The sequence below is a fragment of the Ammospiza nelsoni genome, chromosome 3, assembly GCF_027579445.1.
Source record: "Ammospiza nelsoni isolate bAmmNel1 chromosome 3, bAmmNel1.pri, whole genome shotgun sequence".
Classification (NCBI taxonomy): Eukaryota; Metazoa; Chordata; class Aves; order Passeriformes; family Passerellidae; genus Ammospiza; species Ammospiza nelsoni.
Genome location: NC_080635.1, coordinates 95,126,425 through 95,140,716, shown reverse-complemented (window position 1 = coordinate 95,140,716; position 14,292 = coordinate 95,126,425). Strand labels below are relative to the sequence as shown.

Sequence of the window (14,292 nt, the reverse complement as noted above, 5' to 3'; positions counted from 1 at the left end):
AGGAAGTGCACTAAGTAGCAGATGTTTAATATTTATGAAGTTGTATTTTTCTTGCCAGAGATTAATGACAAAAATAACTATGAAACCACAGACAGGAACCTTTACTTCTACTTGTGTTGTTGTTCTTTGCATTGCACACAGTTCAAGTTATTTATAGCACAACAGCTGCTCTGTTCAGCATCCGAAACTAGATAAGGTCACAGGTTATCCATGTAATGGTGGGGTCTTACCAGTGACTGATTTCCTAAATGCCAGTAGGCTTTACAAATATTTCACCTAGAGTTAATAAACATCACACTCAAAGCATCCAGAGGGAGATCAGGAGAATGTTCTCACACTGCTTTCTGCGCTATCCAGAACATGATGTGCTGCTACCAGGGCAGGAATAGCCTCATTTCTGAAAAGTTCCATTAGAGACCTCAGAAAGTGGATATCACTATTTTAATGAAAGATTTTAATGAAAGAAAGCACCTTCAAGCAGGGGCACTCAAACACCTGTATCTGAAAATCTTTTCTAACACTAATCCACTAGTCCCTGGTTAAGACCAGTAACTTCCCTTCATTCTTATCTTAGGAGGAAACAAAAATAATTAGAAGGAAAGTGTACTTTCTTAATTTTGTCTCATAATACTATAAATATGTATGCAGAAAGTAGTAAAAACTACTCCTGACAGCTGGAATGACACTTTTGTTAAAGGCCTGATTGCTCTCTCTAGCCCCTCTATTGTACAAAGCATGTTTCAAAGCAGGGAGGTTAGGTGCTCTATTGCATATTGCATCACACAAAGATCTTTTTGCCAAAAACTGAGTAAATATTTTTTTTCTCCTGTACCAGATATCTGAAGTAACCTTGTTTGTATCACTCACCCAGTGATGCTAACCATGCAAAACGCTGGCTAATTACATAAAATCATAGAATCATAGAAGTCCTGAGTTGGAAGGGACTCACAGAGAACATCAAATCCAAATCCTGGCCTTGCACAGGACAGCCCCAAGAGTCACACCCTGTGCCTGAGAGCATTGTCCAAACACCTCTTGAACTCTTGGTCAGGCTTGGTGCTGTGGTCACTTCCCCTGGGAGCCTGTTCCAGTGCCCAATCACCTTCTGGGTTAAAAAACATTTCCTGATATCCAGCCTAAACCTCCCCTGACACAGCTTCAGGCCATTCCCTTGGGTCCTGTCACTGTCACACAGAGCAGAGATCAGAGCCTGTCCCTCCTCTTCCCCTCATGAGGAAGTTGTAGACTGTGATTAGATCTCCCCTCAGTCTCCCCCAGACTGAACAAACCAAGGGCCTCCAGCTGCTCTATGGTTTCCCCTCTAAACCCTTCACCATCTTCACAGCTGTCTTTTGGACATGCTCTAATAGCTTTATATCTTTTAATAAAAACTGCACACTCGAGTCAAAGTAAGGCTGCACCAGCAACAGGAATACATTGGGGTTTTTTTTGCAAGGAAGACTTTATGTACAGCAATGATTTTTTTACACCTTTCATCTTAACTTAATTCCCTAATACTTGAAAATAGGAATTTCACTTGCATGAATTTCTTTTACCTTTTCTGTATTCAAGTCTAGGTACACGATGTACTCTGGAGGTAGAGATTACTTCAGTGATGAAAAGTGACCATTGTTGATTGTTGATTTTGTACAAAGGGTAAGTGAAATATAGATCCAGAAACACAAATGATCCCTCATGGCCCTGAGGATATTGAACAGAACTGCCCTGTCTTCTCCACACCATGCAGAACTTTCTGGCCTTGTATGATGCCTTTGGAGCTCTACACTGTATTTAATTTTATTGTTCTTTATCTTGTGATAGCTCAGAAAGCTCTTCTAAAATCAATACTGGAGAAGAGGCACATGATAGACTAGCTCAGCCACTGCATAAATCTTCTGAAGTGGCTCCAGAAGAATTACATCAGAAATTAATTTGGCCTGTTATGTTTGAAAAAGTCCCTGCTAAAGATTGCAGAGCTGAGGAGAAGCAGCACTGAGCAATGTATTACTTCTTCCAGCAAGCCTTGAAACAGATCAAATGAGCACTAGAAGACATCTGTCTGTTATTTCCTGCCCACACAGCTTTGTTCTGCTTTATTGCCAGAGCGCTCCATGGATGATGTCACTTTTTTTTCTGAAGAAAACAGGCCACCAGAGCCTTTCACTGACATAATTAATTATCTGTAGTCTGGGCCACAGCCAGCAAAATTCCCATGGCAAGACCCTGAGAAGTATTAACTCCACACTGCTTGATGTTTTCAGAATTATTATGGTCTGGGATACCCTTCCTTGTCTTTTCACACTGAAAGAGTGCTTTGCTTGATATTATCAAGCCGTGGGGCAGTTACTGCAGCATATAGAATTACAGTGTCATGATCCAGTCAGCACAGAGACACCAGGGCAAGGGGTCACTGTCAAGTTATGTGCATGACTCTGCATGTTGGGATATGTTCTGCATGTTCCAGAAATGCCTCACAATGGCTAAACTCACTGGTTTGGGTTTGCTGTACCCAGTCGTACAGAGTTTTTGTCTCAGCCAACATTAACTGTATAATATTTTTCACATGGCCTGAAGCCCAGCAGCAAGCAGAAACCACAGACTGATCCATCTAGCCATAAAGCTGCCATGTTCCTTTTGTAACCAGAACTTATTTTGTGATCTGTAAAAAGCACTTTAGGAGGGAAAAAAAGAGTGACTAATGAAAGGGCAATAACAGGAAAAGCATTTCTTTTCCTCTTTCTTCTCTTATCATCTGGCCCTATTAGTAAGTCTGGACCAAGACACGAGACCCATGGATCATGAACCTCTTTCTTATGCTTCGCACATAAAATTACCCCACCATGCTCCATCTCCATTCCGTAAAGGAAATAACATTTCTCATGAATGAGATTTAATTTCCAAGTATATAGAGGATCTAGATATGCTGTGAATGCTACAAAAAATATGGCATTCTGACATCAATATCAGTGTTTTCCTATTAATTTTTCCCCTTTTGTTATATTTTATTTCTGCCAGGTACAGGTTCTTCTGTACTATCATCCAATTTGTTGAAATCCATTAGAAACTAAAAAGTATCTTTATTAAATGTGTAACTCTTGTCTAAATTGCTGTTTGCAAGTGCTACATTGGTGGTATAGAGAGCACAAGCATCTGAAATTAGGTGTTCTGAGTTGAATTTCAGGGATGCCCTTCAAGCAGCTGCTGTGAGTACCCTGTCTCCAAGAGGAGCAAATCAGCCCAGGCATTTATTTTTTCCACAGTGATCTTGCTGCCTTCTGGCAGGAGCAAGCACACAAGGAGCAGGATGGAGCAGGACAGGCTGGAGCCAGCAGGGCTGTAACCACCAGGATGATGAAGTCACAGGCATTCCTTCTGCCTCTTCTGTGGAGGCAGGAGCATGTGGGACACTAACAGACCTAAGCCTGTGTACATGAGTAATAAACTGTATACACAACTTTCTCTTGTCCAAGCGTTTTGTTGGCTTCAACGAGATGCTTTGAGTGCTCTGTGCTGCACAATGTGCATCCAAGTTACTGGTGGCTGATGAATGGGCAAGAACACTAGGGCTGCATTTCAGCAAGCACTCACCAGCACAACCAATTATTTGAACGCAGGAGTTGTCTGAGGAAATGAGGGAAGTGGCCAAACTCTGAGTGTGAAGCACCTGGGGTGGGTGGGCAGTGAAAGGCGCAGAGTGAGAGCTCCCAGCCGTGCCCATGATGCCCTCAGTTGTCTCCAAAATCCCCCAGATTCCCCCCAATGTCCATCCTTCACTTTGCCCTCCCCAAGCCCCACTTGGGGACATCCTTGCCCCTCTCTATTCTCCCACTGCATTTCCAAGAATGACTCTGAATCCCTTCAGAATGCTGTTTTACCTGAACTGCTGAGATGGCCCAAGCCAATACTGAGGAATTGGGGTTCCATATTCACATCAATACTTCTGTTTCTGATTTGTTTAAACTTGAAGGTGACAAATGTCTGGAAGTTACCATGCAACTGTATATTTGAGTTAGTTCAGTTCCACTCATTTTTCTGGCATGGAAGAGTTGATGCTAATTTTTTGCAAAGAAATCCAATAATTTCCAGGATAAGAAAGACATCACTTGCAAAATCCAAACCCTTCCTGTCTGAGGAAAGGATTTCCCTTCATAGTGCCTCCCTCAGCAGTGCATCATTTTGGGTGCCACATCTGCCCAGCCCTCTGAAATAAGTCAGAGTTTACTTCATTTTGGACATCACACAAACAGTGAAGGCAGCAATTTTGTAAGATGTGGCAAGACACAAGATGTTCAGTAGGACCTGCAGTTTTCTATGTGAAAATGTTACATTTCTCTCACTTTAGTTAACCAATAGGTGGAGCCTTTAACCCTAGAAATAAGACATTTTCTCAGCCATGTTATGACAATTATTATGTAAAGATTTATATTTGCATTTATTAAAGCTTGTTTTGGATGAAAAATAATCTGTTTTGCTCTCAAGAGCTTATCTGATCCTCAGCTAGAGGACAACAGACAAAAACTTAATAAACACAGAACTGGGGCAGCAAAGTTAATAAAAACAGGTTCATCTACCACTGCAATGTTAAATTAACAACTGGTGACTCAGAGTACTGGACAGCATTATGACACATAAGGCATATGCTAGCTGCAAGCTTTCCAAAGAATCCCAGATATTTTAAAGCCAGAAAGCTCATGCATTTAACATTGATTGCAAAATGACCGGCCATGTGCTCTCCCACAGAGTGAACTTTCAAGAAAAATGAGAAAAGATACAAACTTCTTTATTACTGTTGCATTGAATATACAATTTCCACTAAGCAAATGTAAAGAAAAAGAAAAATAAATAGTCAAATTATATCACTATTTAAAACTAATTTTTAAAAGTTAGCAAGAGAGGATCAGTTTGGAAAAAGACCAAAACTTTAAAAGCTGGTTGTGGGCAATTCTGTTTTGAACAGAAGATGAAGAATTTTGGGAAAAAAACCCCAAGCTGTTCCTAGTCTTCCTTCCACTCTAGATAAGATGTTCAGTGGGTCAGAGACACTTGTCAGTTATTCCTCTCTCTTCTGATCCTTCAAGCCTAACCAACACAACAGATACTGCTCAGGCATTACTAGAGAAGGATGTTAAAACATCTTTGTGAAAGAGGACTTCAGCCTACAGCTGTCCTGTGACAGGGACATTTTACTGGGGATCATTACTTGAAGAGCTGAAAAGCATACATGTAATTCTAAAGCAATTTTAGTACCAAAGAGATGGATGGCCACCATCCCTCTAGTTGACAGTATCTCTGCCCTTTATTTCAGATGGAGCAGGAAATTGCCTAAATAGCACAATTTAACTATATTTCAGTATACTGTCCTACTTTTGCTATTTTTTTTTCCCCTCTCACAAAACAGCCAGGTTCTATTTTAAAATTGATGATTTTGGGGCTTGCTAGACAAGTTCTTCTTACCTCCTATGGTATATTCTGCACTTTGCACAGCAGAAAATGCAAGCTACAGAAAACAAACCATACTATTCTGGACAAAATTAATCTCTGGTTATAAATTATTCAATAAAAATAGAAGAGAGCATCTGTGGTCTGAATTTTTTTTTTTTTTTTTTTTTTTTTTTTTTTTTTTGTGCTGCAAAAGCATTCTTCACCAGCAAAACACAAACAAGCCAGGGGTCAGTCAGAGAGGAGAGAATTTACTCATTTACTGATATACTAGACATTTTACGGTTTGTTTTTAGGCTTTTGTTTTGCTACACTGTGGATACCATCTATCCCTTCATTTTCTTGCCTTTTGTGTGCCCACTTTCTGTGTCTAGCTTGGCTCCATTTATCTCTGTTGTGTTCCCCTTTTGCTTACACTCTTTTTCTTCTATTGCTCAGCCTCTTTCCCCTCATTCCATTCTGCTTAAGTCACCTCTCCCTCCACACATTAACCCTATCTTCTCTTTTTCCCTGTAGCTCTGTACTTGCCAAGGTTTTTCCCGTGGGGAATTTGCATTTCATCTATGATATGCTCATAAATCCTAAATTATTTCAATTCAATCAACAGGACTTCACAGATACCCTGCATGCACTTTTCTCTGGCTTTACCTATTCTTTCTGCCTTGGCTCATCTGCTGCTTGTTAATCTGTGCTGTTTTGCTAATGACCATTTGAAAACTCCTTCTCTTCACTGTTTTCTCTGGTGCCAAGACAACTTGCCCCAGCTTTCTCTTCTGGTTTCTGTTACCTGCGCAAGAAACACATCTGGTTTCTTCCCACCTATCTATCCCACATTCCTGGCTTGAGCTTTCAGGCAGATCCAAATTGATTAATATTAATGCAAGAGTATTTAAAAAAAGGCACTGCAGAAAAATGCAGAAGTTTGTACTAATCAACTATGTGGTTACTTCCAAGGTGGTTACAATATCTTGGAAAAGTCAATCCAAAAGCAGTTTGAGGCATTGCATGCAGGTTTACACACTGCAACAAGAGAAAAAGAGACAAGAACATCACAACAACAGCTACAGAGTCAAATTCTCTTGTTTATACCAGTCAGAGTGACAAGTGATGGGAAGGCCAGGTAATGCCATGCCTAAAGAGAAAGGCAAGTATGAAAGCAAATGCAGAAGGCACAGGGAGCTCTGTCCCACAGCAAGCACCACGTGCAGCTCCAGCTCCAGCCACCAAGAAGGGACCCCAGGGTGTGACTGCTGCTGGTCAGGGGTGATGGGGACATGGAGAGCCCATTTTGCCAGAGGAAATGGACAGGATGTGGTACAGTAGCACAGCAAAAGCAAAGGCTCAGAGGATGCAAGGCTGCTGCCTACAAACACATCAGGCATTATAGGCAGGAGGGACAGAGGTGGGCTTTCAAAGCAGGATCTCTGTATAGCAGAGCTTCATAAAGGTTTCACTAGATGTAATTAAAATTGTTTTAGAAGTTAAATGGGAGAAATCAGATAAACATTAAAGATTTTCAGTTCTGGGACTGTTTTTCCAATAAGAATAGTCAAAGTAAACAAACTACCTAAAATATGGCTTACTGAGTTAACAAAAAGGTTAAAGGGAGCATTTGCCTAAAAAATTAGATGATGGGATTTTATATACAGTAGATATTCTACAATTTTGTCTCCAGAATTCTCAGGTCAGTCAATGCATCTGCAGGATGAGGGAAGCCTGCGATGGGAAGTGACAAAAAGGTAGAATAAGAAAAAAGGTCACAACTAGAATAATAAAAAAGGGAAGAAAAGTGAATAGGGAAATTTAGCTCTTAGGAAAAAGAGTGAACAGAGCAATTATAGAATAAAAGGCATTATATAATATGTAACCCTCCAAAAGGGAAAGTAGAAAAGCAGAAAGATGGAAACAGTAAAGAATTTTCCTTTCCTTTGCATATACAAAGCATAGTTTTCTGCGAGAGAGACAGACAGAAAAATACTAAAATACCTTTTAAAGTGTTAAAATGCAATGGGTAGTTTATCACCTATACCCATGTGAGTTGACTTTGTTAAGAGAGAGGATTTTCCTGGTGGCCAGATGTGCAGCCACTGATACCAAAGTGTTTCATAAGGACCTTGCCAGGGAGAACAGAGTCCTCTGTTAACCTTTCCCTGATGCTCCCAGGTTGAGAGGAAAGTCTTGCAGCCCACCTGAAGGTGAGCTCCCCCTGTCTCTGTGGGATGAGAGAGCTCCTTCCCCCACACCTGCCTTGTTTCAGCAACCAGCCTCCCACACCTGCCCTTCAACAAAATACTGCTCTGGCACCTCCTGCAAGCACTCAAATTAACCATTAAATGCAGTCTTGATTACATACTTGTAAGGAAGGGATTTCTTTGACAGCAGAGTGGTTTGGTCTCTCCCTTTGAACCAGGAATGGTATATAAATAGGTTTACCTCTGAATATCTGCTACATCATGTTTCCCTTCAAATATCAAACCAAACCCAACCCAGTGTTACATTAGGAAGTTTGAGGAGTTGTCAGAAATTGTGTCTTGTCTAATTAATAAATATTAATTTATATATCCCTTGTATATGATACATACTATTCCTCAGGACATCACATTTCACACATTGCCCATCTGCACCCTCAGGTCTGCAGCAGAGGGAATGTGACAGCAGCTGGCAGCTTAACTTGCATTTCCTTTACACCCCATGGCTGCCTGGCTTTGAGGAGCTCTGCTCTCAGGAAACATTTCAGCCCCAAGGCACGCAAGGGACGTCCACACGAGTGAGGGGCTGAGCTGCAGGGGATGAATGCCACGCTGGCACTGGAGAAACCCAGTGAAATATGGACTATAATAAAGGCCTTGAGTGGAAAAGTTGCTCCTTTTTGAGTTGGTGTGAAATACAGGAAACTGTCTCCCAAGCTTAAATTGGCCTGCAGCAATAGGCACAGAATCTGGATAAGAAATTATTTTCCTTGAGAAACCTAATGATTTGTAGTGGGATGCTGTCATTATAAATATACTTTTATTATTGTGGGTTTTTTCCCCAAACATGCAATGAAAGAGTGAGTTGTAAACATGTAGGAATACTCCTCCTCATTTCCTTTTGGGCCCCCAATCAGGAAATGTTGAAAATCAGTGTTGGTATTGCTGAAGATTAATGGCTGCTGCTCAGAAACCATACAGAAAGGGAACATATTCCTGCCAGGACAAATACATAGGCCATTGGACAAAAATCTGTGAACCACAGATAGTATTATATCATCATTATAAAGATCCACACTGCCTGTCTTGCTCTGTAATTAATAATATTCACATGTGGGTTTGACTGAAATCACTGTAACAACCAGGCAAATTAATGCCATGCCTTCATGGTCCAATTTATTCTACTGGTATTTGAAGTTTTCTTTTCAAATCAGCTTTACAGTATTTAAAAATTAGATTTTTTTTTCCAGGTATAGGAAGCAATACTTCATGGACTTTTTGCCACTCTATGTTCAATATGGATTTAAAGACCATGTAATCACTACTTTTTTTTTATATGAGCAGTTAGATCTCACAAGAGAAAATACACTCCACTGAGCTGTAGGCCCATTAAAATAAATCCCTGTCTTCAGTTCATTTGCTTTCCACTCTCCTTCAGAGAGGCTGTACTTAAGAGCTCTCCTGCCATGTATATTGGGACACATTCCCATCACCACAGCTTCTGTAAACTTCTTCTTCACTTTTGTTTTCTTGCAAAATAAGGCATAGGCTATATGGTGACCTCAGATGTTTGTGAAAAGCTTTCCTTCTCTATATTCAGTAAATGCACAGGGTCCAGCCAGGAAACATGAAGACAGGCACAGCTGAGTCCAACTTGGTTCTAGAAGCTAAAGCACAAGCAAGCTACCTGAGGGTATTATAATTTCAAAAACTAATCAAGGGAAAAATGAGGACATAAACATCATTTCCAGGGCATCTCTCCATGGTTTTCTGGCACATTTGACTTCAAAACAAAGAACTGGGGCATCAAGTTGTAAAGTAAGTGCTTAATATTGGTACCAAGATCAATGTGGTGTGGGTCTGTGATGTGAGATGGTGTGAGTAGTGAACTAAGCACATGAATACATTACCAACTTACCCTGCTAACCCCACAGTTGTCACTGTCCCAGGTTACCTCCTGTGGCTGAGCTCACTGTTTGAGTGTTCCAAAGCAGTGTCACCCTGGTGGAATGGGCATAAGATGCCCCCTGCTCATGGCTGATTAAAAAATTATGGTATTTTATCCCAATTTTTTATTCAGATAATAATGTATCTCCCTACAGGTACAGCCTGATGCTATTACCAAAACAAAATCTTCTTACATATGCCTAGATAATGTTTGCTTTGCCAGAATTGAAATGGCTTCAAAGTAAACCTCAATATGATTTGTCAGTCCAACAAAATGCCAGCCACCAGAGATGTCTGAAAGGATCTGAAAATAAAAAGCCATGAAATGACTCAGTGCATTAGGTCACTGTGACAGCCAGGAGGTAATACCAGAGTATTTACTTTGGCTGGAGCCTTCCTTGGCTCATCTTCCTTTGTAGTGTTAAAGCCAGGCTCTCATCTCAAGCCAAAGTGCTGGAGCTTGCCCACTTCAGAAATGGGTCAACACAGGTACCAGGGAAGTAACTAAAATGGGGGGTTTGAAATGAAATTTAAAACTTGTGTGGATTAAAAATAATTACTCTCTTCCCTGCCTGGCTGCAAGGAGCAGAAGAAGAGGTGCACTCTATGGCCACCAGAGTGGGTGTCCCCATGCCCTCCTGTCATGCCAGGAAGCTTCAGCTTCTCCCCATCTCTTTGGGGTCTGTATGTATGAAAACCCCTAAAAGTATTGTCCAGGATCTACTCCCATCATCCCCATAGGGATAATGAGAACATGAGCAGTCCTTCAAAGCTTGCGTAACTATCCCACAAAGTAAAAGACTACGGTGAAGAACAGAATTACTCAAGCAATAAAGACCACATTTATTGCCACACAGGAAACATTAGTGACTTTCTTCACCTCGCCTTTCCAGACCACAAAGGTGACTTCAGGGTAAATGTTTGTGAACAACATGAGCATGATACATTTCTACTGAGGTTTGGCTCCGTTCGCCACAGAAGCTGCACGCTAGCTCCATCTCTAAGGAAATTACATATACAAGATTTTGAATAAAGTCAAATGGAGCACAATAAAAATGGCTACTTTTCTGTAATGGTAATTTCTTTTTTCCTCTCCAAAATTGCATTCAACATATTTTCTTCCTTTTTTACCCCTGTAGTTTTCATTGTAAAATGACTATTTTCTGTCTTTGACAAAATTATTTATTTTGAATGCATACTTCTGGCAATTTAACAGTAGTTTCTGACAAACTAGAGGGGAATTATGTGCAGGAAAAGTGATACGTAATGATACTCAGTGAGATGGAATCTCAGAGTTATGCTAATGGTGACTCACGTACCAAAGAAATTAGCAGAACAATTGCTTCTTGTAATCAGATAAAATGGTAACAAAGTCAACATTAAAGTAATAATGTTATGAATGTGGGGAAAAGTAAAGCCTTCTATGAAAAGCTAAACAGTAATAGTTCATTGGAATAAAGGGATTAAGACAAAATGTTTCACACAGCTTGGGTGGCTTTTTTCTGCTTGTCCATAGGTTCAGTAAAAAAAGTCACTAAAGTACAACCAAAAGAACATGTGAATTTGAAAAGCAGTCCTACCACAAAAGGGGATAACTTCTGAAAAGCCACAAGTCTTCATATTGACTTTTTGAAATACCACATTTCAACTTCTTATTTTGAAATTCTCTGGAGAGAATCTCTCATGCTACAGAGAGTTCAATGATGAATTAGCATTAAAGAGAATCTCAAAAGTGGACAGACATTTGGGAACAAGTTAAGTGCAAAATCAGGCTGACTGCCATCAGGGACTTACTACTGGGCTGAATTAACATGCAAACCAGGACAACTGAGAAAGCTTTCATGCAAGCACTACTCCAGGAAATAAATGAATGGATCTTTGAAAGGCAAAGAACGTGCAAAGCACTGGACTCTGGAAATCAGACAGGACAGGCAGAGCTTTGGCTGAGGCCTCAGTAATACCTAAATATGCCGAAGTTCCAGGGGACATCCTGAGTCCATTTTCAGTATTCCTGACTTGTATATTGGTCTCTTGAATATTTTCAGTAATGTAATTGTATTCCCTATATTTACTTGTCTTTCCTGCTCCCTTCTTCCCACCCACCACTGGTTCCCCTGTGGTTGTTTTCAGCCTCACCTGCAGATCCACATTTGTTTGTCAGGTGTTTCTTTGACAGGTGTTTGTAATTTATCTTGCTTTGGTAGCTGCAGTGGGAAATAAAGCATCACTTAAAACTGTGACTGTTAAACACCAACTACCACTGCTCTCTCCTCATGGTCCTTTGCCTTAAATATGAATGTTCCTGTTAGTTGAGCCCTGTGCTATTTGGACAACCTAAAAATAGATGGGTACATAGAAAATATGGTTTAGAAGACATTTAATTTACCTGCAATTCTCCTTCCATTATACTGAGTAGTTTTATCAAGTCTTCTTTAGAAAGCTCTATGGACTTCTTGTTCTTTCTCTCGCTAGGACCGGGTGATTTTGAGTGCCGTTTGACAGTTGCTGAAACCATGACCTCATCTTCCTTCCGATGAGGTTTGTTCTTTTTCTTGGCATCCTCCTGAAGTTTTTCATTCTCTGTGTGGCTGATGACAGGCTTGGAACTGGAGAAGTGCCCGTTAGACGAGCTTTCTCCACCTTGGTTTCGGGACCTCATCCCTGCCTAGAAAGAAACAAACATAAAGATGCATTTGTAAACTAAATTACTTACAAAAAAAGAAAGCCACAGTGGAAATACTGCCTTTGGTAAGAGCAACAGTCTTCTAAAAACTGGCGAATACTGTCATGCTCAAGAGGTTGTGGTGGAAAGCTCAACCATTCCAACAACTGTCTGTGTGTGGCAGAAAAAAGTCCCGAGGTAAGGTTAGCCATCTTTTTCAGCAAGCCAAATGCCGATATGATTTTAAATGTATGGAACTTAAAATTGATGTGGGACAATGTGTTCCAGTGCTTCCTTTGCTTCAGCTGATGTGTTGATCATTCACAATTCAACGCTACAAAACAAAGCAGGTTGTCAAATAGATCTTATTTAATACGTGGCTTACTTGAGAAACAGAAATGAGATTAAACTTTTGAAAAACTTGTTGCTGGAGTAGAAATTCTCTGTGAGAGTGGAGTGCCAAAGCATAACAAATGTCAGTCTGCTGTTTCTCTGAAATTAGCAATTATTTTATTGCAGGTAACCAAGAAAACTGGAGAATGCAGAGTAAATCAGGTGGCAAATACTGCACAGGATTATTAGACAATAAGTTCCATAAAGGAAAGTTAAAAACAAGTTTGAAAAATGTGCACAAATGGCATGAAATCACTAACAGGCAAATGGGCAATATCAACACACTCTTTCCAGAAGATTCAGGGTTTCTCCAAAATGTCAGGTCATGGTTATTCAACGCTCACATTTCTGTCTTCTTAAGCACCTACATTGAGCCTTAGACTATGACAGCAAACATTTCTCAGCTCTGTCACCTGACCAACTGTACTGCTAAATTTTTATAGCAATAAATCTAATGAAAAATATTCCACTGCTTCCGAGTATTTCCTCTTGTTTAAATTAATCCCTGGTGTTAGTTTGCAGTTTGCTCATTATTCAAACAGATGCTTTTCAACATCAATAACATCACGGACACTTCTGATAAGGAGTTCAGAGCAGCAGTTCATTAATGAGGGAGTAAAACCTGAAATACATTGATTATTCAGCTTTGCTAAATTACACTGGGTCTGCAGTGGCTTGCCTACGTACTTGACTCAGGCCAGCATTATAAATCTCTTGCCACAATTAGCCTTGCACTTTTGTAATTTCACACTCAGCATGAAGATTGTCTTTTTATTATGACTGGTTACTCATGTCTTCACTAATTCAATGGAATTCATCCAGCAGCGTAAACAGGGAGAGAATTAGACCCTCTATTTTGGAGTGAGAGAGTTTCACAAAGAGATTCCTTGCATTGTAGGCCTGCTCTTATCCAAACAATATGTGATACAGGTATACAATGGCCTTTAGCTTCCTGAATGCTTATGCAGGGTGTTTTTCATCAAACAGTTTGGATTAAATACATGAATTACACTTTCTAAAAACAGATCTCCATTATAAGCATGAACAATACCTGAGAACCTCAGGAAATCTTTTAGGTTTCAGATTTATAATGGAAAAATAAACATAGTACTATGTTTCCTCTCAGATAGGGCTTTTCAATTTGTTTAACTTTAATGGGTTTGAAACTTTCCAACCATGCTTCCTCTCAGGAGAGAGCACTTGGGATTCAATCTGTCTCTATTTTCTAAGTGTTTCCTTCTGAGTCCCTGTGGGTCACAGCCTCCAGCCACTTTTATCTCTAAACCAAACCTATTTTTTATGGCTTACAGTGAATAGCTTCATGGATCCAGGACATCCCACATGTTTTAAGAACAAATATTTGAAGACTGACTTGTATATGTTTTGCAGTGGAAAACAGGTTATTATATTACAGTATATTCTGCTTAGTAATGTGCCATTTTAGGGTTTTCTCTGTAGCAAGGTGACCTGAAAGTGCACAATTAATGTTAAATTTAACTTATGTCTAGTTGAGACACATCATCAACCTGAAACATTGCATAATAAACCAGATGCACTTAGCTGAGTTTGTTAGACTTCATGAAAGGTGGTGTGTCACCCAGGCACATCATAACTCAAGACAGCCACTTTGATCCATCTGTCCTTGTGGGAGCTGAGAGAACA

General features: G+C 40.1%; 1 protein-coding gene across 3 annotated transcripts in view; it reads right to left on the bottom strand.

Moving 5' to 3' along the window:
- Positions 1 to 14,292, bottom strand: part of FILIP1 (filamin A interacting protein 1) — a 105,703-nt gene that overhangs the window by 51,478 nt on the left and 39,933 nt on the right. For all 3 annotated transcript variants that reach the window (XM_059469686.1, XM_059469687.1, XM_059469688.1), the window contains exon 2: positions 11,962 to 12,240. In XM_059469686.1, coding sequence (XP_059325669.1) covers positions 11,962 to 12,234 — 273 coding nt within the window. In that variant the 5' untranslated portion in view covers positions 12,235 to 12,240. The remainder of the gene's footprint in view (positions 1 to 11,961; positions 12,241 to 14,292) is intronic.